This window comes from Panthera pardus, unplaced genomic scaffold (assembly GCF_024362965.1).
Source record: "Panthera pardus isolate Hobbes unplaced genomic scaffold, ASM2436296v1 HiC_scaffold_19, whole genome shotgun sequence".
Taxonomy (NCBI): Eukaryota; Metazoa; Chordata; class Mammalia; order Carnivora; family Felidae; genus Panthera; species Panthera pardus.
The window spans coordinates 5,213,878-5,236,603 of NW_026526754.1; the positions used below are offsets into that span (position 1 = coordinate 5,213,878).

At 39.2% G+C, this 22,726-nt stretch overlaps 1 protein-coding gene across 2 annotated transcripts in view; it reads right to left on the reverse strand.

Annotated features, from left to right (window-relative positions):
* Nucleotides 1-666: 666 nt before the first annotated feature.
* CDH11 (cadherin 11) overlaps nucleotides 667-22,726 on the reverse strand; it is a 152,598-nt gene continuing 130,538 nt past the window's right edge. For both annotated transcript variants that reach the window (XM_053906512.1, XM_053906513.1), the window contains 5 exons: nucleotides 20,901-21,037; nucleotides 20,353-20,486; nucleotides 20,002-20,119; nucleotides 4,546-4,797; nucleotides 667-2,037 (listed from right to left, as the gene is read on the reverse strand). In XM_053906512.1, coding sequence (XP_053762487.1) covers nucleotides 1,541-2,037; nucleotides 4,546-4,797; nucleotides 20,002-20,119; nucleotides 20,353-20,486; nucleotides 20,901-21,037 — 1,138 coding nt within the window. In that variant the 3' untranslated portion in view covers nucleotides 667-1,540. The remainder of the gene's footprint in view (nucleotides 2,038-4,545; nucleotides 4,798-20,001; nucleotides 20,120-20,352; nucleotides 20,487-20,900; nucleotides 21,038-22,726) is intronic.

A 22,726-nucleotide genomic window follows, 5' to 3' on the forward strand; every position in this document is an offset into this window, starting at 1 on the left:
ATTTTAAGGTTTGGAAATGAATTGCTCTTTCTTTCATCAAAATTTAAAATGCCACATTATTTTAAGAGGACTGAAATTCATAGGAGGGAAATATAAGCAGTTTCAACTGTCAGAGTCATTATGAGAGCCTGGCAAGATCAAAGTAGGGAAAAATAGAATAACATCGGATGTCTGATAGCTACATGTAGCATATTTCTATTTTTGACCCTTCCCTCGCCCAACCCCCAAATGCTCAGTATCGGGCATAAAATCTACATCTTGGAACTTTAGAGGTCTGATCATTTCATTTCCTCATGGATTCATCTCTCATAACCATTGAATTACTGATATACAAGATAAATGCCTATTATATAACAAGTATTGCAAAATCAGAGACTGACCTAGATCTTTCGCATCCTTCTTTTTCAGAAGATGTGTGCAAAGAGAAGCCAGGAAGCTAACACTGAGAATGTACAAGAAAGCTTTAAACGATGTTACAGAATCTTGTCTGAAAAAAAAAAAAACAACATTTGCAAAACATACTTGATTTTAAATAAACAATAAAAGCAGCAGACTACAACATCTCATAAATAGGGTTATTAAAAGATCACAATTATCTTAAATTAGAAATATAAATGGGTCATTAGAAATACTTAAACGTTTCAATGTTAAGAATGAAACCCAGAATTAAAAAAGAATCTGTTTTTTATTTCAAAGTTGCTTCTTATATTGAAGCTCATATTAAAGCAACAGTACAATGTTCATAAAATATAAGTGTGATGCCGTAACATTTCTTACATGTCAGAATACTGATATTTGTATGTATACTAAAATAAGAACTTTAAAATTGTACAAATAGATACATTAAAAATGACATAGAAATAGGGCGCCTCTCACTGAAACAAGACAGTTATATCTGGCACGTATTAGTTTAAGATGAAAGTAGAAGGAAAAAGATTTACAAGAATCAGCAGTAACAAGATTGATGCTCAAGAGACATAATTGTACATTGTATTGTACATACATTGTATGGGTTTAAGCTGGCTGAATATTATATATTTCAAGTTTAAAAATGCACTACATATAGAGTGTCCATAGTTTAAGGCGGAATTACAGCTCAGAACTGTTGTCCTTTCTAATTTTCTGGAAGCTTCTTTGACAAATAAAAAAAAAAAAGGAAGAAGAAGAAGAAGAAGGAGAAGGAGAAGAAGAAGAAGAAAAAGAAGAAAAGACTTAGATGTTCATAACACATAAACGATTTCCCTTCATTGTAAGTTCACCATGAGACTTCTCCTTCACTTAAATATTTTGTACGCCAAGTGGTTTTTTTCTCCAGCGAAGTTGATAAACAACTTCAATATTTGCCTTTTTGCGAGAAAAGGTACTTCACAGTATTTACCACTTTGATGTCCTTGCAGTTTTATTAAATGTATCCTCTCTGTAAAACTTTGCTTGTTTTAAATGAGCCTTTCCTTGATTTAAAAAAATACCTGTTTACATATCTTCTAGATTCTTCAGAATGCCAGACACAGTTCTTAAGGCCAAATTTGTACCATTATTGTTAAGAGTCGTCGTCAAAAGTGTCTTTGGAACCGTACAAGTCTGCTAGTTTCTTAAAACGAGGTCCCCAGTTCTGTAGGTAGTCATAGTCCAAGTCTGAATCTGTGGTGGCAGACTCTAAGGAGCTCAGGGACCCGGCCACTGAGCCCCTGCCTTCGTAACCATAGATTTGGATGGAATCATAAGGAGGGGCAGTTGGGTCATTATCTGCCTCCTGTATTCTCGTGTTGATGAAGTCATCGACGTCCACACTGTTGGGTGCTGGCCGGAGTCCAGGCCTAGGCATGTACTGATACTCGGGCTTTATGTCTTTGCGAGGGATAAATCCATTGATCCCATCAGGATTCTGGAGGGTGGCAATATCAAAGGCTTCTGTGTCTTCTTCCCCGCCCCCTTCATCGTCATAGGTAATGATGTTCTCACGGACATCTTCTTCCTCAAAGACTATGAGTGGTTCTTTCTTTTGCCGTCTCAGGGTCACAAACAACACTACAATGACTATGGGGAAAGCACAAGAAAGTAAGCATAGGTCAAGCCCAGTATCTCTGGGTTCTCCCCACCCACCACCAGGAGAACTCTGCTTACTGTAAGACATGGTGTGTACAAGCTTCAGAATAGGAACCAGTCTATCACTGTGTGAAATGAGAGCTTTACCTGGAATCCCCAAAGATGTGTAAAACTGCCCTCCACCTGTCTCTTCCTCTGCAAAATGCCGCCAGGAAAAGATGATACCCAAACAAACTGGCAAGTTGGAACTATTTTGAGCTTTTTACAAATGAATCCAATGCTATTTGGAAGTCATGTTCCTCAGAATTGGGAAGATTCTAAATATATTGGTCTGCAGCCTCTTAAAAATGGCTTATGTCGGTTTCGTTTTCCAACGGAAGACAGCTGTCTCTCCAAAGTTTATGAACGAGGACGTTCAGAGACCTCAGTCCTACCTTTCTATAAGAGGTGATGCTAGTTCCTGCCCAGAGGGCTGGGGGCTGGGAAGAATGAACAGGAGTCCTACTCTACCTTAATAAGAAATCTTATCATAAATGTGGCAGGGTTCTCTTCAGACCACCTTATGGAAGAGGGGAAGTTTATAATGACCCCCAGAAGCCAAATCTCCTCTTTATTTGCATATAGGGAAACAGCATCAGCTGAAGCCCGGAGGAACAGCTCCATCTCCTCCCTGGGAGAGGTGATTCGACTATGCTCAGGCAACCTAGCATCGCTACAAGAGGTTTCTATAATATTCCATGAGAACGCTCTGCCATGGCTAGACTAAAGAAAATGTTTGTGGCTGAATCTGACAGGTGGTCTGGGAGCCCTAGTCGGTGTATCATCACTGGGAGATGCAAGGCTGAGGGTTTGACCTTGTGTGGACTGTGACCGGCTCCCAGCGCTCACCAAGCAGTGTCCCTCCCCTGTGCCTTGTTCTTGACAACACCTACGCCCAGACCACTCCTTTCCACTTCCTGTTTGGCTGACTCTTCTCTCTCATCATGGAAACCTATCTTGGCATCTCATTCTGACACCAGACACGGCTACTGGCATGCACTCCACCACCCACCTGGCCCCATTCTTCTATCATCATAACTTATACTTTGTTTTACATATCTGGCTCCCCCTCCCCAGACTCTGAATTTCCTCGAGCTCTTTGGCATTCTGTTCCCTCTGCTTGGAAAATCTATCCATCCCAGTCTCTCTCACCATCTGGAAAATTCTTCAGCATCCAACAAGTATGTCACTTCCTCTAGGAAGATGTCCCTGACCTTAGTCAATGTGAGGCAGTTCCTGCTGTGTGCCCCCATCACCTTTTATTCATGTCCCTATCATGGCACTCACCCCATGCCTCTGATTTATCTGTTCACTCGTATTTTCCCTGATAGACTGTGAACGGTCAAGGACAAAGATGACGTCTGATTCTTCTCTTTATCCCCCAGGGCTGAACACAGGACCTGGTACCCAGATAATTTTCAAGAACTCTTTGTTGACCTGAACTCAGGGGCTGTTCGCTGTGCAGCTGGGCCGCCTACTCATTCAGTGGAGAATGAAACATCATGGAACAAGCATAAATTTGGTGTCAGACATCCTTGGGTTTGAGTCCTGATTTTTCTCCCACGTGATCTCATCTTGCTGAAGGCCAGCCACGGTAAATGTTCTTAGCATGGGCACACTGCTGTTCTTTCAGAGTAAACCAGAGAGGACATGAAAATGCAGAAGTGGGGCAGCTAACTCAGCCTGCAAGTGCAGGAAAAGCCTCCCAGGGGACCCCAAAAACTGAGGCTTGCTCTCAGATAATCAGAGGAGGAGTCAAGATCCAGCTTGGCCAGGCCAACCTCATCCATTTCCTTAAGTCCTTCAGACATTGTCTGTGGCCTCATGATTACTCCTTCTGTCCCTAACTCTTCTCTTTCCTCCTATTTTTTTAAATGTTTTTTTTTTTTTAACGTTTATTCATTATTGAGAGAAAGAGAGAGCCAGAGCATGAGCAGGGGAGGGGCAGAGAGAGAGAGGGAGACACACAATCTGAAGCAGGCTCCAGGCTCCGAGCTGTCAGCACAGAGCCTGATGCAGGGCTCGAACTCATGAACCGTGAGATCACGACCTGAGCCAATGTCGAACACTTAACTGACTGAGCCACCCAGGCGCCCCTTCTCTTTCATCTTCTAAGGCAAACTGCTGCTCATATCCCACACTTCTGCCTGAATTCCTCTTTTGCAAAACCTTCTCAGATGTCCCCCTACAGCACCCCCAGCTGGTTGCAGCTGTGCTGTCCTGCAGTGCCTGACAATTTGCTCATCAGAACCCTTCCCCGACCCTGCTCAAAATGCTTGTCAAGTTGCCACCCAAATCATAAAATGGACAGGAGCAGACACCACCTCCATCTTGTCTCAAATTGTAGCCACAGTCCTTGGTATAGTTCTGCTAACCAGCCTGCACTCCAGAAGTGTATGTTTCCAGGATGGGCATCTGGTTGCAAAACCCTTCCTGCAGGCCACAGAGGAGTCTGCTTACCCAGCAGAATGACGATGCAGGCGAGGATGGCGATGAGCGCCCCCGTGCTCAGGCCGGCGTTCAGGATGTAGGCCTCAGCATTGCAGGACAGCAGTACGCCGTGCACATCACACCCACAGACCTTGATGGTGAGGGTGTTGGTGCTACTCATGGGAGGGACTCCGCCATCGCTGATCACGATGGGCAGGAGGTACAGATCCTGCTTCTGCCGACTGAAGCCTCCACGCCGGGCATACACCCCTGCAGTGTTATCTGTTGGAGGAAAGGAGACCTTTGGAATCACGGCATGAATATTTGTGCATTCAGCTTGGCAGATGTGAGGCTGAACTTCTCATCATCAAGGTCAACAGCCAGAATCCTTAATCTAGGTATCTGTAGAAGCTACAGGCATCTGGCCTTGCAGAATAATGTCTCCATATTTTGGAACCAAACTCAGACGTTGGCTCTTTTTTTTTAATATGGGGTAGATGCACCTGTCCCCACGGACAAGTTAAGCACACTCTTTTCTGATAAGGTATTGCCCGTTTCGTCAGATATCACAAGAAAGTGTGGGCTCAGACCACATACTCTATGGGAGTATAGGAGATAATTAAATATATAAGTGAGTGTGAGAAGAAACAAACAGAAAAATCTTTTTCATGTTTGCACTTTACTACTTCATGGCAAGCCTTTGGCCAGTTTCTGTTTGTCTGCTTTTGTTTTTGTGTTGTTTGTTTTAAGACATTTCCAGTTCACATGCAAACCTTGCCCATACTGTGAGCCACTCATAAGTCCTAAAGGAATATATGTTTAAAGAGGAACTTTTTATAAAAACCCGGTAGCAGGTTTATAGTCTCTTTGAAATTCAAGCACCATCCACAAGCTAGTTAAACATGTCATGCCTCCTGCTTAAAATAATTCCAGATTCTCTCTGCTGTCCACACAACACAGCCCTACCGAAAACCACTAGATTTTTCTCTATTCTTAAGACATTATTTGCCTTCCAGGGTCACACCCTATCCATTCCACACGCCCCAGTTCAGCCCGACATGCAGACATGGCTTCTGTTCCCCAAGCACACCACACCTCCCCCACTGCCTTTTTACCCACTGTTCTCCTGCCCCAGAAAGCTGTTCCTATGAGCATGGGAGGAAAACCCCTCAAGCCTCAGAACTGAACCCAAAAGCCACCACTTTGGGCAGCCTTTCTAGACCCCTCCCAACATCTCCTTTGTGATCCATAACACTATGTATTATTATTTATTAATTTTTTTTGAGAGAGGGAGAGAGGAGAGAGAGCATGTACACAAATGAGAGAGGGGCACAGAGAGGGGGGAGAATCCTAAGCAGACTCCACTCAGCGTGGAGCCTGAGACAGAGCTCCATCTCACGATCCTAGCCAAAATCAAGAGTCAAACGCTTAATCGACTTATGTGCCCAGGCACCCAACACTGTATATTCTTATAGAAATTGACACCCCACTATTCTGTCTTTATTTGTTGACATAACCACTTTGACCTCGCCTAGATTGTGAACTTCTAAGAATAGGGGACTTCATCTCATTCATCTGTCTTTCCAGGGATGGACACACAAGAAACATTCAAGAAATGTTTTTTGAATAAATGGCATAACTGTGTTCTGAGAAAGGTTTAACCAAAATTCCCGATGTTGGCTTCCATATATTTTTCAATCTTTTGTAACCAATGCCCCCAACTACTTCCTCATCATGTTTTCTGCATATCTATACCAGCCAACATTTTTTCCAGACTATATGTTAAAAATTTTTAATGTTTATTTATTTTTGATAGAGAGAGAGCATGAGTTGGGGAGGGACAGAGAGAGAGGGAGACACAGAATCAGGCTGTAGGCTCTGAGCTGTCCGCACAGAGCCCAACGCAGGGCTCAAATCTGTAAACTACAAGATCATGACCTGAGCCCAAGTTGCAGGCTCAACTGACTGAGCCACCCAGGTGCCCCAAACCAAGAGCCGGTTGCTTAACTGACTGGACCACTCAGGTGCCCCTCCAGGCTGTGTGCTCTGGGGGGACAACACTGGTAATTATAAAACAGGTGAAATTTTAAATATGTTCTATCAAATTATGTGTACACACACACACACACACACACACACACACACACACATCCTCAACATGGCTTGCCTCTGTATATCAGTTTAGGATCAGTAACTTATAGCAATATGAATGTATGGGCAACATGATGGCCCAAAAGCTAGCAGGTTTAGAATGGATCGACAGTACCATGAATTAGCTCTTGTTGTAGGAAGAAATACCTTAGAATCTCAAATTTAAATGGGTATATTTTAGGTGAAAGGAAATATAATACATCTTCTGTGAGATAAAATTTATTAAATATAAAAGGCAGATTCAGTCGAGGGATGAGCAGATATTCTGAGTGTTGCAGAAGGTAAGGTGTGTGTGTGCATTGGTTTTTAGCGAGCTGTATCGCGACAGATTCTCTGTCCTTTGTTGCCAGCATTTCAAACAAAGCAAGGCAGAACAGCTAGCCCTCATTTCTATATTTTCTGAATTTAGTATGACTGGCATATATTGTTCTTATCACTGGAAAAAAATTCCACATCGTATGGAAAATCATGAAAAAATAAAAAAACTAGCCCAAAAGGCTGTTAACTGAAAATTCTGCTTCCTGACTGTTCTTTCCTGTTCTAGCCTATACCCTGTTTCTACGCTTAAGAAATACAAAAAAATTCACATATAAATAATTTCAAAATACGTTATTTCTTTCCCTTCTCATACATTTTTTGAGCTCAAATAAGATTTTCACAAATTAAAAGTGACAACATCTACCCCATTTTAATGATCTGAAATGTCACTAATGCCACTATGAATAAAAATAAAAATTAAAAATCTAAAATGGAAAGCAAATTAATTCAATTGTTTGGCCAAATACACTTCTCTGATACATGCAACATCCCCAAAAGATCATTCACTTGGATTATCTGTTGGGTCGCATCCTGTCACCCAGGGTGTTGTTTTGGAGGGAATGTAAACTGGGTATTTTGCTTTTGGAAACCTGTGGAAGGCAGGATTTAAAATCTCTTCTTCAATGTGCCATCCACCCAAGAGTGTGCCTCCAGGTTACAGCATGCTGGCTTACACATGATAGTGACTGAAAATCAAACACTAATGGAAAACATGGAGCTGAGCAGGACACGGGCATGTGATTGAAAGATGTTTCATATTCTGAACAAGTGAGTCCCCTAAGACACACTGAAACTGTGACATAAAAGCTCATCAAGGACCCCAGCTGACCAGACCATTCACCATCTCCAAGTGATGGACCAGTAGAATCTTGAGAACTTTTAATGTTTATTTATTTATATTGAGGGGGGAGGGAGTGGGTAGGGGCAGAGAGAGACAGCGTGAGGGAGAATCCCAAGCAGGCTCTGCATCGTCCATGAGGAGCCCGATGTGGGGCCAACTCACAAACTGTGAGATCATGACCTGAGCCAAAATCAAGAGTCAGACACTTAACCGACTGAGCCACACAGGTGACTCAAGAATCTCAAGAACTTTTTAAAAAGTTCTTCTAGCCAAACATGTTACACATACGGATTTAAGATTAGTTGAAGAGGTGGGAAAGAAATGGACTGAAAGTCTCTTCATGGGCATACACTAATTACATGCTTTTAAATGAATCCATTTTCCTGTCTAGAGCCTTACTTGTTCATCTTTAAAATGAGGACCCTGGTTGATTTCAAGCATGCCTCACAGGGTTGTTACTGGAGTCAAATAACATAATAAAAACTATGGTTATTCTATGGCTCAGGGAATCCTTCCACCAGAATATTTAACACCCACTATTGATATCTTCCAACACTCATGACTGGATCGGGGTAGCTGTGATAGACCAGAAAACTGTGTAAACAGCCTGGCTTGGCACTTAGGTGCTAAGCGTTGTTTGAATGAATAAAATATTTCTCCAGTAGATCCAACTGGACTCTGTACCAATGGGAGAGTGAGCTTTCTTTTGGGATGGCCATTTTAGAGGAGTCAGTGCTATGTCCCCTGATGGTCTTTCTTGTGGTCCACTCTGATCACTGATCTTCGGCTAAAAAAAGTGCCACCACTACGGGCAGGAATTTCATGAAAACAAATCTAGAAAAACACACTGAAAAAGAAACAAACTAGCCATAATAACAAAAACTTATTATACTGAAAATCAACTTTGCATTCTGTTTGACTATGGATTCTCTTTCATCCAAATCATTTTCATTGGCAATCACTGCTTATGTATTTTTGAGAGGGTCCCCTCACTTTGGATATACACATTCTTAAGGTTTATGGGTGCCCCATGGATAAAAGAGGCTCCATGAGCCTTTTTTTTTCAGGGAAGTGTCGAATTGGCTCCATGGCTAATAAGATGAGGCAGAAAAAGGCAAATGTTACCAATGTTTAAATTTCCATCAAGAGATTTCTCAGATCCTTTTCCTTTATAAAGCTTCCAAAGAGCAAATCTCTCAGTAGTTGGGGTCAAACAGTCCTGGTTTTGAATCTTGAATCGTTTACATATTAATTGCCTGACTTCAACTGTAGTAAGTAAATGTCCTGAGTTTCTATATTCTCACCCAGGAAACTAATAATTTTAAATGTTAAAACGATTCCATTCATAAAGGTACTTAGCACAGCGACAGACTGTTGGAGATGCTCAGTAAATATTAATTCTTTCCTGGAAGCGATCCTCTTTGAGCAATAAACTAATGAGGAAGAGAAACTTATTGGCAGAGAGAGGAAAGTGAATTCCTGGAAATGTCATTGCAGCTTGGAACGCAAGGGTCTACACAGAAGAGCTCATCATCCAGAGGTAAGAAAATAGTTCACGCTCCTCAATCCTGGGCAACATATTTCCCACAGTAAGAAAATGTTTTTCAAGCACTTTACTTTTTCATCCTGACACCCAGGGTTCTCATTCCTGGCCACAGACATGTAACCAGTTTCATTTTCCCCCTACTTAGGCAAAACCTTGCAAATAGGGTCATTAATTACTAGCATATGTCATGCACAAAATGTAGTGTTTCCATTAGTGGAAAATAAATTCAGATTTCAAATTTTTATGTCTACAACCTGGACTCCTAATTACATGCTGTTTTTACCTGCACACTTTGTCATTACACTAACAAAATGTAAAGGGACCTGATAATGATTGTCTCCATGGTACCAGTTTGGGATGCAAACATAAGGGTTATGATGATGATGTAGCCCATTGGAGGGATACATACAACTGACATTAAAAGGGGAAACTATGATGGGTAACCAGCCCTCGATCGATAGATCACACTCGGTGTAATCTTGTATTAGCCAAAAAAAAAAAAAAAAAAAACACTGAGAGCAGAGCAAATGGGCAGCATAAGGCATAGACTCTGTATGTTTAAAAACTTGAAAAAGAAAAGCGTCTGCAGCACAGAATTAGTACACCATGATCTCACCATGATGTCAGGAGAAAGGCTTGAGCTAAGGTGGGAGAATCAGTCACCTCAGCAGCTTCCCTAAAGCTCTTAAGATGCCCTTTCTTGGCCACTCTGTTTCTTCTGTCCTTCTGTCATTGTTCACCTTGATCAGATGAAGGCCTCTAGGAGACTATTAAGCATCTAGAGGATTGAAGCCAAACCTTGCTCTTACTTTGTTCACTTCTGACCCAAACTACCGTCTCTACCTTTGCTCAAACCTGAGACAAAGTAGATCCATCTACCACTTAAAAAGTTCTGACACACTTGAAGACAGTTATGCACTCGCTAGCAGAATAATCCTCTGGGCCCTCTCCACTTTCCCTAGAAATGTGGCCATAGTTCTATCAGGATAATGGAAAAAAATATATAGGTATGTATGTGAAATATATGTGTGTATATATCTATATCTATATAGATACAGTATGTGTCTCAGAAGTCTTAATGAAGTTTTAAGCTTTAATACTTTTAGAAGAATATATTCTACAAAAGACATCGCTGGAAAGTTTAATTATTTAGATTACAATTTTTTTATTAGATAAACTCTAATCCCAGTGTGGGGCTTGAACTTACAACCCCGAGGTCAAGAGTCACCTGCTCTACCAACTGAGGCATTCAGGAACCCCCACTTATTTAGGTTTTTTTATACTCATTTAGATTTGTGATTTTTCAAACCTTAACTGAAATTTTTGATGCCATATATTTGCCATCTTCAATCTGAGGGAGTGAAATAATAGAAATTTTAAATAATACTTTTAAAGTTTGGAGCACTTATATTTTTGACTTTACTTATACTCAAAGATGACCTTAATAGCTTGTGTATGCATGTTAATGAAGAAAATTGTTTGACCCAAGACTCTGATGGCTGTAATGTCTTCCAAATGAATTAAAGAGCTGCACTCTAGGAGGATATCATCATGATTTTTTAATTAACACCTTTGATACCGAGGGACTGGCAAAATATGAAATACAATAAATAACATTGTAGAGATATCTAAATGTGTGTGTGTATCAGACATCTAAGTGTGCACTGTTGGCTGATATTAATAGATTTTTCATTGTTGTAATTGACCACTTCCTTTGAAATTAACTCTCCCTCCATTTTTGTATGAGGAGAATTCTCTTCTTGGGAGGGAAAAAGAAACATATTGCCTAAGTATTTCTTGATTTAAGACAAGGAAAACTACCACAGAATTCAGTGGGATATAAACATTTTGGGTCCTTTAGTGAGTTGAGAAATCCCAGGAGTTATTTAAGTCAGTGACCAGAGGAAACCCTGAAAGAATAATGTGTCTGTTCCACCAAAATGACCTATCTTTTTGTGTTGGGCTGGGGAAGGAGCGAATTCCCAGATAAGCTGCGTTGTAATGGACAAACTGCTGCAATGAAATTCAGGCGGAAAAGGAACATAATTATTTACACAGAGAAAATGGCAGAGCATTAAAAGACATCTGCCATTTTGATCTGCCAATGGAGCATCTTCCATATTGAAGCAATTATGAGGGAAAAAAGTTCCATAGAAATCTATTTGGCTATCTTTAAATGATGAAAGTAAAAAACCAGAGCCTATTTGGATGCTGTCTGATGCTACTCATAAAAAAAATAAATTTTCTAAGCTTAGACAAAAAAAAAAAAAAAAAAGTGCTGGTGGGGGAGGGAAAAAAAAAAGATGTTTGCCAGTTGGTCTAATCGGGGTGAATCTGTCTTGGCTATCCCGATTTATTCAGCCAAAACTGCTTCTCATGTACCCTTTCTGTTTTCTTTTGTTTTTTGGTCTTTTTTGCATTTTTTAGCAGATCAGACTTCACTCTGAATCCATCAGGTATCAGAGCTCATTTGATCTGCAACTTGGCCCATCTTAGATAATATTCCTGCAAAATAAGCACATTTCAATGTCATCTCTTCCTGTATCCAAACTCTGGATGTCCAATATAACTTTGTGGAACACTAAATAATGAATGGAAAGAAGAGGCACGCTATGTGGTACTGACTCCTCAGAGCATTCGGCATTAAAAGGTGAGTGTCTTTTTTAGCCTGATGCTTATGTTATAACATAATTAGTTTCCCCTAATAATAACAGATCCCTGAAATTTGTGAGCACGGCACATGTTTCCCAAGCCACTCTTTCATTTTAATCCTTTCATTTGGTCAACCCACTGTTCTTAAGTGCTGGGATGCTGTCCCCACAGAGCTCATGTTCTAGTGGGAGAAGATGGGGAAATGAATGTTTAGAATGCAAGATAAGGAAAATATGAAAAACTACTGCAGTGTTCCTGGAGGACAGAGGAGGAAGCACCCAAGATAGGCTGGGGATATCTGGCAAAGCTTCGCCTCAGTGACTTTATTTATGGGGACACCTGAAAGAGGAGGAATAGGTAGGAGGTGTGTACATTCCAGGCAGAGAAGCTCATTTTCTTGTGACTGTGGAAGATGGAAGGAGATTGTAATTGGGGAACTATGAAATTACCTCGTTTGTTTTTCTTTAATTACAATTTTTTTCTATTTTATTTTAAAGAGAGAGTTGGAGTGGAAGAGAGGGGCAGAGGGAGAGAGAGAGAGAGAGAGGGAGGGAGAGAGAGAGAGAGAGAGAGAGAGAGAGAGAGGGAGAATCTCATGCAGGCTCCATGCTCAGTGCAGAGCCCGACGTAGGGCTCCATCTCATGACCCTGAGATCATGACCTGAGCTGAAATCACTGGTCAGACACTCAACGAACTGAGCCACCCAGGCGCCCCTTAAATTACCTCATTTTTGTTGGAAGTCACACTGACTTGGAATATGGAAGAAACATTAAAAGGCTGAAGAAGGTCAAATGAAATAGGGAAGGTGCTTCATAATGTCAAAAGGGCTGCTTTTTTCATTTGTTGACTTGAAAATCCTGAGTATTTTTGTTGGTGTTAAAATAGGAACTTATTGCAAGGTCCTAAAACTGTCCTCGGTTGCTCAAATGACTAAGAAATGTTTCAATAGCTAAATAACCCGATGATCTCATAGGCCTCCAACTTTAGTTGAGCTGGCCTACTGGATAGCATGCAACCCTGGGGTTCTTGGAGCCTGAGATGTGTTCCAACTGTGGCCACCTTTTGGTATTTCACTGCTGTCCCCTCTCAAAACACTAATTCCTAGGAATTAGGGGTGATGTAATAATTGACAGTTTGTAAAAATAAAACAGTAATACGATTAATCGTATGGCAAATATTCAGGGATTCATGTTAAGACTGTTCCCATTCTAGCAATAAAGAGTAAAGCCAAGCATTTAATTGCTAACCCTTGCTCTTTCCTCTATATTTTATCACATGATCACTGTTTGGAACAGAAGGTTTGGAAATTAAAAATATGAGGTTCAATATTAGGATATTTCGATTTAATTCCTTTAACAAATCATTAGGTCAAAGGACAAAATCATACTCTTCTCTGGTTAGAATCCAAAAATTATGATAAAAATTGAATATCTACTTTTTCTAAATAAAATAATAACGGAAAGGAAATTTCCTAAAACACACACACACCCAACAACACAAATATTAATTTTAGTATTACTACCAATATTATGCTTATTGGTGAAACTCTAAAAACTCTTAAGTAACAAGTAAAGCAAGAATGCCTGTTATCATTGCTGTTATTTAACACATTTTAGAAGTGTCAATCTATGCAAATAGACTAAAAAAAAAACACCAAATCTTAAAAGAAGACAAAACAAATTGCATTATTTAATTTTTATGTAGTTGTCTCTTTAGAAAATCCAGGCAAATCAGCTGAGAAGTTTTATCACCTTAGAACAATGTCCAAATAATAAAAAGTTCATTAAAATGGCTATAGTTTATACTAAAAATATTCACTTAGAAAACAACTTAAAAATCCACTTCACAACAACATCCAAAATATAAAGTATCTAGCTATAAGCTTAATAAGAAATACACAGAAGACAGCTACAAAACATTCCTGATAGCAATACAAAGAGAACTGATTCATTGGAAAGTCAAATCATGCTTCTGGATGGAAAGAATATTTTAAAACTTTTAGTTCTTAAGTGAATCCATAAATTTAAGGTAAACTCAATAAAATTCACAAAAATACTTTTCAGGCACCTGAAAAATAATTCTAAAGATTATCTGGAGGAACAAAGAAACCAAAAGTTAAGAGTACTAAGAGTAATAAAATGAAAATAATTTGGAGAAACATGTGTCAGATTTTCACATAGATGTGTATGCAATAGTAAAGAAAATTATAATGCCAGCACTAGAGTAAATAGAATGGTAAGAATTTATTTATTTTTATTTTTATTTATTTTTTTTTAAATTTTTTTTTAACGTTTTATTTATTTTTGAGACAGAGAGAGACAGAGCATGAACGGGGGAGGGGCAGAGAGAGAGGGAGACACAGAATCAGAAGCAGGCTGCAGGCTCTGAGCCATCAGCCCAGAGCCCGACGCGGGGCTCGAACTCACGGACCGCGAGATCGTGACCTGAGCTGAAGTCGGACGCTTAACCGACTGAGCCACCCAGGCGCCCCAAAGAATGGTAAGAATTTAAAGTCCAAAAAAATCTAATACAAGCTGACCCTTGAACAACATGGAGATAGGGGCACTGACCCCCCACGCAATCGAAAATCCACTTACAACTTTCGACTTCCCCATAACCTAACTACTTATAGCCTACTATTGACCAGAAGCCTTACTGGTAATATAAACAGTCGAGTAACACATATTTTGTATATTATATTATATATTGTATTCCTACAATAAAGTAAGGTGGAGAAAAGACAATGTTACTGAGAAAATCATGAAGAAGAAAAAATACATTTACAGTACTGTACTGTATTTATCTAGAAAGAAAATCCATGTGTAAGTGGACCCGTGTCTTTCAAACCCACGTTGTTCGAGGGTCAACTGGATTATGTAACATAGGTGATCATAGAGATGGTGTGTCAAAGCAGGTGGAAAAGACTGACCATTTCTTAAATGATATTTAGGGAACGTCCAACCAATTGAGGTTATATATGTATTTCACATGGGTAAATGGTGGAAATGGGAAGCAAGATGTACAAGAAGGAAAATATAGGTGAATACTGACATCAATTTTGGACAACAAGAGCATTGCTAAAGATAATATTAAGCAGAGAAAACCTGGTATAAGAAGTGCAACGTCTAATGACAAACATAGCACAATCAGAATCGAAAGGACATTGAAACACTGGGAAAATCTATGTAGTAGGTATGACAGGCCCAAGGTCATTAACATTAAAAGATGAAGACACTTTACAAATCAACTGTAAATAGGTGACTATATAATTCACAAAAATGGACATGGGGTGCCTGGGTGACTCAGTTGGTTAAACGTCCGACTTTGGCTCGAGTCATGATCTCACAGCCAGTGAGTTTGAGCCCTGCGTCGGGCTCTGTGCTGACAGTTCAGAGCCTGGAGCCTGCTTTGGATTCTGTGTGTGTGTCTCTCTCTCTCTGCCCCTGCCCTGCTCATGCGCTCTCTCTCTCTCTCTCTCTCTCTCTCTCTCTCTCTCAAAAATAAATAAACATTTTTTTTTAAATGGGAAAAGCACATTTACAAAAGAAAAAGGAAATAAATGATCAATGCTTATTTAAAAAATCCTAGGTTTACTAGTTATCAAAGGCATTGAAATTTTAAAATGTGATTGTATTTCACTTATCAAATTGCCAATGATTTGAAAAAGTAATAAAATCTAGAGTTGGCTTACATGTGTGGAATACCTATTTTGCTAATGGTATTATAAGTATTTCTGTTAGTATACATGTCTGATGGGTAGTTTGTCAATTAAATACCAAAAGCTTTTGACCCAATAATTCCACTCTAGAAATTTATCCTAAAATAGTAATTAGATATTTGGCAAAGGTGCATGCAAACACACCTGGTTACACAATGGTTAACTGAGATCAGACATCTTTATGGTGGAAGTTAGGGAGACATTTAGAAGAAAATGTTGACATAAGTGTATTGGTGCTGATTGTGTGTGTGTGTGTGTGTGTGTGTGTGTGTGTGTGTACCACATATGTATTATACCATATATATATATAGTATATTTATATATATTATATATATATGTTATATACATATAACATATTTATATATATATATGTATATATATACATATATGTATATATATATGTATATATGTATATACATATATATATATATATATATACATATATATATATATATTATATAATTCCAAGAAAAAGTCTGGACAGATACAAAAAATAGCAGTGATTATTTCTATATAATATAGTATCAGGTTATTTTATTATTTATAGTAATATTCCTGCTTGTTTGTATTTTCTAACTTTCTTGCAAAGAACATGTGTTAATTATATAGTAGAAGGAAATTATAAAATTCTTGCAAATATATTTTACTAGAAATTGTTATGGCTATCATTTAAATTGAACATGAAGTACAGTTTTTCCCTGTTCACAATTTCCCCTGGAACTTTAGATTGATCAATTGAATTCCAGGTTTTTCCTCTTCTGAAGACTGTGATTATTTGACTGTAGGGTAAACAAAGATTTTTTTTAAAGAATTAACTAGAAAAGACATAAGCTTTCTACTCATAGTATAGTGTGTACACTTGATGGAGCCCTTCAAATACCCAAACTTGTTCGCTATTGCACTAATGTGCCTTGGGAAAATATCTGAAGCTCCTCATGTCTCATTCTCCTTCCTTATCTAGAAAATGGGGATAAAAATACTCTTGAGTAACCTTGTGGGGCTGTTTGAGGAATTAAGTGAAATAATGGCCATGACAAACTTGTATAAATTAACGAAGAGCTAGATAGATGGGAAGGGTTATTCTCAGTATTTTTTTCTTTGCACTATTCTCATTCATTACACATTTCTTGTGTTTTAAGAGAAGCCATAAGTCTGATATTTTCAAAGCAAATGCATCTCAAAACTGCGGGCAGATCAGCCTCCATCTGGCCAAACAGCACCATTTTTGAAATTAACAGCCCAAGATGGACTTAAATGTTGAAGAGTCATCCAGTGTTGTACTCTCTGGCTGCCTGCTGAGTCACCTGTGAAGGTTGGCTACAGACTGGAGTAAGGGAAAATGACATAAAAGGCTTGGGTGTATTAAGATGGCTTCTCTTCTCCTATTTCTAAAGATGTGTAATGCTTATGCCAGTTTAGGCAAACACAATCCCGATTATTTACATGGCATAATGGAAGCAAACACTCAAGGAGAAAGAAACCTGATGCTTTTACTCAGCGTGATCTAAACCATTATCTCATGTTTTCTATGGAAAACAGTTTCAGCCGAGAAATTTGGTAACTCAGTAGGCTATTAATAGGATGTGGAATGTGATTACTCCTTTTGGATTACTTCAATATGTAATTACTTTTAGGAGCTAGCAAAGAGACTCTATTAAATGATAATTATAGGACTGTATTTGCTTTAAGGTTTTGTAATAGCTCTAAACATAGGAGTTTTCATTAAGTGTTTGCCATAGTTAATAAAGTCATTTTTCTTAAAAAGTAGCAATTCGCTCAAAAGTGGTAGCTCTGCATAGTATTAGTTTTTTACAGGAAAGGGCAGAGGAGACAGACTGTGTACTGGGCTGGCTCATCTTTTTGAAAATACTGATGGCATTCCTGAAGTACTGTGACAAAGTAAAATACTTACAACTCCCTAGAGAACACTCCATCTTAGTATCATGTTTTCAGAGGGTTAACAGCAACTAAATATTATCGCACACATAAAAGAGAAAGAAGACAAGGCAGGTGATGGAGGTGACGTTGGCACAGTGAGAAAAGCCTAGAAACACCTGCTGGGTCAGGAGGTGTCCAACCATACAGGGATGTTGCTGGGCATCCATCCAGGAGTTAGGCTTCAAATGTTAGTTGGGGATTATAAGAAAACACAGATAAAAGTATGCCCACAAATATTTGAGTAAACAGATCATAAGAGGGGGATGGCATAAGACACATGTTGGAACAGTGGAGTTTTCCAAACAACTGAGTCGATCACCTCACTTTTGATAAAACTAAATGTACGCTGAAATGTTTTCTAGTATCTCCTTCACCACAACACTGACAAAAGCCTAGGCTCGTGGCAATGTGGCAATCAACCTATCACAAAATAGTTTGGGAATTAGGAGAAATCCAAGAGTGGAAGCAGGGATTCCCATAAACTCAAACGAAGTATACCCATATCTTAGGAAGTGTTATGAGAACACTATGTGTGCTACCTTGTTCAGTTCAGCTGAGTAAGCATTTCTTGAATGCCACACTACATGTGTGGTCTTCCTTCTTTGGAGGAATGCATGCTTACAAAAGGAAATTCTTAGATTATACACATGTACCCCTGGAGGTACGTGAGCTCCCAGTCAAGAACTACTCCTCTATCTCAGTGGCCTGCAGACTTAACTCTCAAAGGGGCTTAAGGCACTCACATGTGCCCATAAACCAAAGCTAACAAGTAAAAAACTCTTAGGTGAAATATAAAATTAAAGCATTCCAAGCACCATTTCTATTTTGAAATTATAGGAATCATTTAGTGACAGGTTGTTTCATAGGGTTCCTTTAAAACACAGGTCTGTCGTATTACTTTCTTCACACCCAGGCTCTCAAGAGCATGTCCACTGCAGAAAGCAAAGCATCAGGAGAGAAAATCTGTCAGCACCTAGGACATTTTATCCCACAGTCCCTTTTGATATGTGCTTGATTTTACAAGGCCATAATTAAATGCTCAAATCAGTTCCAGAAATAAAAATGCAGTATGCTAGATCATACCCCTCAACTCCAAGCAGGATGGGGAACTTCTTTCCTCTAATAATCAACCCAGTAGGGACAGTGCTTAGGGTTGTAATGTCTTGCCTCTGAAAACCTGGGTTTAAAACCTAGGTCTAACTCCTATGTGGCTCATTGACTTAGAACAAGTTACTTGATGGTTATGTGCCTCATTTTCTTCATCTTCAAATGGGAATGATAATAATGACATTTACCTATGGTGTGTTGAGGGAAAGAAATGGATGGCGTGTGTGGGAAGGGTCTTGGCATGTTGTTTGGAACATAGCTACTGGTATTTATGATTCTGATGAGTGATAACAGAGATGGCGAAAGCAAAAATACTTATTAGGTTAATGTAAGCTCCTATATGCCTGATCTCAGTTACTGGGAAAGCAGTCAATCTATAACCTAGTACTGTGTGGCTAATGAAAGCATGTGTGCTCAGGAGGACTACCTTCTAGTCCTATGTCGAACGATGGCATTTGTCTTCCTGCTTCTACAAACTGCATTGTCACGGGTTTCTAGGGACAGCTGTAGACCAACATAGCCTGCCCAGAAGTCAAGAAACTTATTTTCTGATCCTGGCTTGGTATCAACTTTATCAAGAGACTGTATCAGTTTGGGCCTATATGGAAGAACAGCTACTTCAAATAATTTGTAAGTCTAGCACCTCTTTGATGAAATGAGAAGCAGGCATGATATTAAATTTCACCATGTCTACAGTGGCCAAACAATGCTCTGTTCATGCCCTTCAGGCAATAATTCTGCAACCATCTTTAGGTAACAAGCTATGAACCCAACCATACTGCATTAAAACCATGCTTGGAAGGGAAGGCCAGCTGAAAGATTACATTGCCTTACAAAGTTGAACTAATCTCTTATAATGCTTTATTTGATATCAATATTCATAAAGCCATGCTCCCCCCAAGGGTTTATCAACCTCTTAAAAAAGATAAATGAGGTTGTTTGCATATTGACCCTGTAAGCTTCCCCACTTGGTTTCCCCACTGCTTCTTGAATATCAAAGCCAATAAAAAAAGTAAAATAAAATTACACTCACTTATTCATATGCACCAAATGAGCCCACACGTCTCAAAATAAAGGTGGCATTATTACTTCTTGTTTGTTCTTCAACAGACAGGCATTATTAAGATTAGGGAAAACACTTGTGTTCTGCAATATAAAAGCCATTCATTTGTCCATTTCTACTTCTCTGAATGCATAGGAACTTTGGTACGAACCTCTGTTGTCTCTGACTGTGAAATTTGGATTGTGAATGATTTCAGGGGGTAGACTGAAGATAAATCTTGGTCCATTGGCTGTGTCATCCTTGTCATCTGCACTAATTGTAACAATTGGCTGAAAGAGAAAGGTGGCCCATAAATAAATCATGCTGACATTGGCACATCATTTATTCAAAAATTCCTAGCTGGCTGAGAAGCCTGGGTTTAACAAGAGCACAGCTACAGAGCTTAAACTAGGGCTCTGAAGACCTCTTGGGCAGTGGCAGGTATCTCCAGGTGAAGCTCTCAAGATCAAACTCTGTTTCCAAATGGCTTGTACAAAGCCAGAAAAGGGGAAGGCATCATTACCTGGTTAGAAAGTGGCTTGGTCTGATCACTCTCACAGATGAAGCCTTCATAAGGGGCGGCAAACTTGGGGGCATTATCGTTGACATCAAGGACCCTAATGGCCACTGGCACTTTGGCTTCCTGATGCCGGTTGTCTGAAAGAAGAGAATTCAGACAGTAAATACAAGCCCTCCAGGATATTCCAGTGTGTGATCAAGTTTGAGAACCACTGGTCTATAGGTACACAAGCACCCACAAATCTAGGCTCTAAGGATTTAAACAATACTGAGTGGCAGCCTAAAATGGGGAGTCCCCCAGTGATGGCTATAGTGTCAAGATCTCACTTGCCAAATCTATACCCAGTTCTGCCAGAGAAAATGAAAATATCTCTACGTGTTTATATGTCCTCTTCGATACATGACGAAGAATAAATTTTAAACACTGAAAAATATGCTTAAGACTAAAAAATGTATTCTATCTCAGCTGTCTGTCATTTTCCAGAATATATATAGAGTCTGATGGAATAAAATTTGGTAAAGTAGAATCAAAACCCTTAGGAGAATACTTACGGATTTCTGCTGCAAAAACGGATATGTTGAGCCAGGCAGTTTCCTCTCTGTCCAAAGGTTTTGTGGTTTTAATAAAACCATCCTCTGGATTAATAGTGAAAAACCTGTCGAGGTCAGTATGACGATCGATGGAATACCTAAGCGGAATGCAAATAAGGCAATTAGACGGAGACATTCTGAGCAGCTTAATATTTGAATATTTTCTCCATGCTATATTTAAAATAACTTTTTCAATGGATTGCTTCAACTAGGTTTCCTTTTTAATCAAATTTACTTTTTAAACTTCATACATGAATCTTTTATAGAAATCATTCTGCTGCATTGGGCTTCTTTATTCAGTACAATGAATGAAAGAGCTGTTTAGCATATTTGATTGAGAAACGTAATGACATGTTGCATATTTCTTCGTATTTACTACAATCCCCCACCCTCTGAATATTTATGAAACTGCATTTGGGAAGTGGGATTGCCCAAACTACTCAGAAAGTCAAAAATGCATCAAACTGTTGCCAGATTTTTGCATCAAAATATTAAATAGTTTCAAGTTTACCTAAATTTATCATCTAGGAGCATTTATGGTACTAAAAAATCAGTTTTCTCCTTATTTAAAGAAAAATGCTAACTCTAGTTTGAGTGAATTTATTTAGTTTATTTATTTGGTTTTAGGGGTTCTCAGGTAGCCTGGGTCTGAATTCCATGATGAAATATGCAAAGCAGTCTTGGTCATTCATCTGTAGAGTGTTCTCCTCATACTTTTATGATGGGCTGTGCCTAATATCCTAGCCAGAAGGTTTTTAACTACTCCTGTCCACTTAGAAAGCTTGCTTGTTTTTCTAAGAAAAGAGAAAATAATTTCCAGAATATTACTGGACTATGTTTATGGCCCAGTGAGGAGGGAGACGGAGCAAGAAGAATGACCTTTATTGAGGTGTAGTGAGGTAAAATAGCTTGTCCGGGATACCCAGAGTTGTAAATACCAAAGTCCTGGCTTTAATATGTCTGTTCAACACCAAAGCTCCTTTCCTTTTCACTCCACCACACTGTCTCCAAAATGAGGAGCAAAGGTGGTTATATTAACTCGGGTAGCATACTGGGTTCATAATTGGGTGGTTTCCCGCTGTTGGAGGGCTTAGCTGCAGTTTCCTAAAGTTTACAGAATATATATGTCTGAAGGCATTCATCGAAGGTCATAAAAGAAAAGATATATTAAAGGTGGCAAAGACCATGGATGTCAGAGTTTAATATGTTCCATTTACAAATGATGGGATTTCCAAATGGCCTATTATCTCGTTTCTGGGGGAGCCAACATGAGAACTCAAATCTTCCAATTCTAGATCATGTTGCTTCCAACAAAGAGGGTTCCACTCATGGAGCAGCACTTCATGGTGTAAAAGACACGAGTTCGTCCATGATGTCATTAGACTGTGAAGCTCCGTATGGGAATGGGATGATGAGTCCCCTTCCCCAGGGAAGAAGCTGAAGAGAAACCAGGTACACATGCCTCGCAAATGTCAGGAGAGGCTCAGTAACAAAGCCTTCAGCGGGTAGCCTTCTGTGAAAAGGAGGCAAAAATAATAGATTTTTTCCCCTGCCACCAGGGAGTTTACTATCTAGTGGACATGACAAGACACAGTAACTGGGAGAAAGATAATTAACAATTCAAAGCATTATTCTCTAGAAGCGAAGGGCATGAATTTTGGTTTTATAAAGTCCTAGATTCAAGTTCATGCTCCAGTACATCTAAGCTCAGTGATATTGGAAATGTCCTTAGGTTCTATAAATCTTAGCTTACTTATCTTTTAAACTGGATTATTAACAGTACCTAA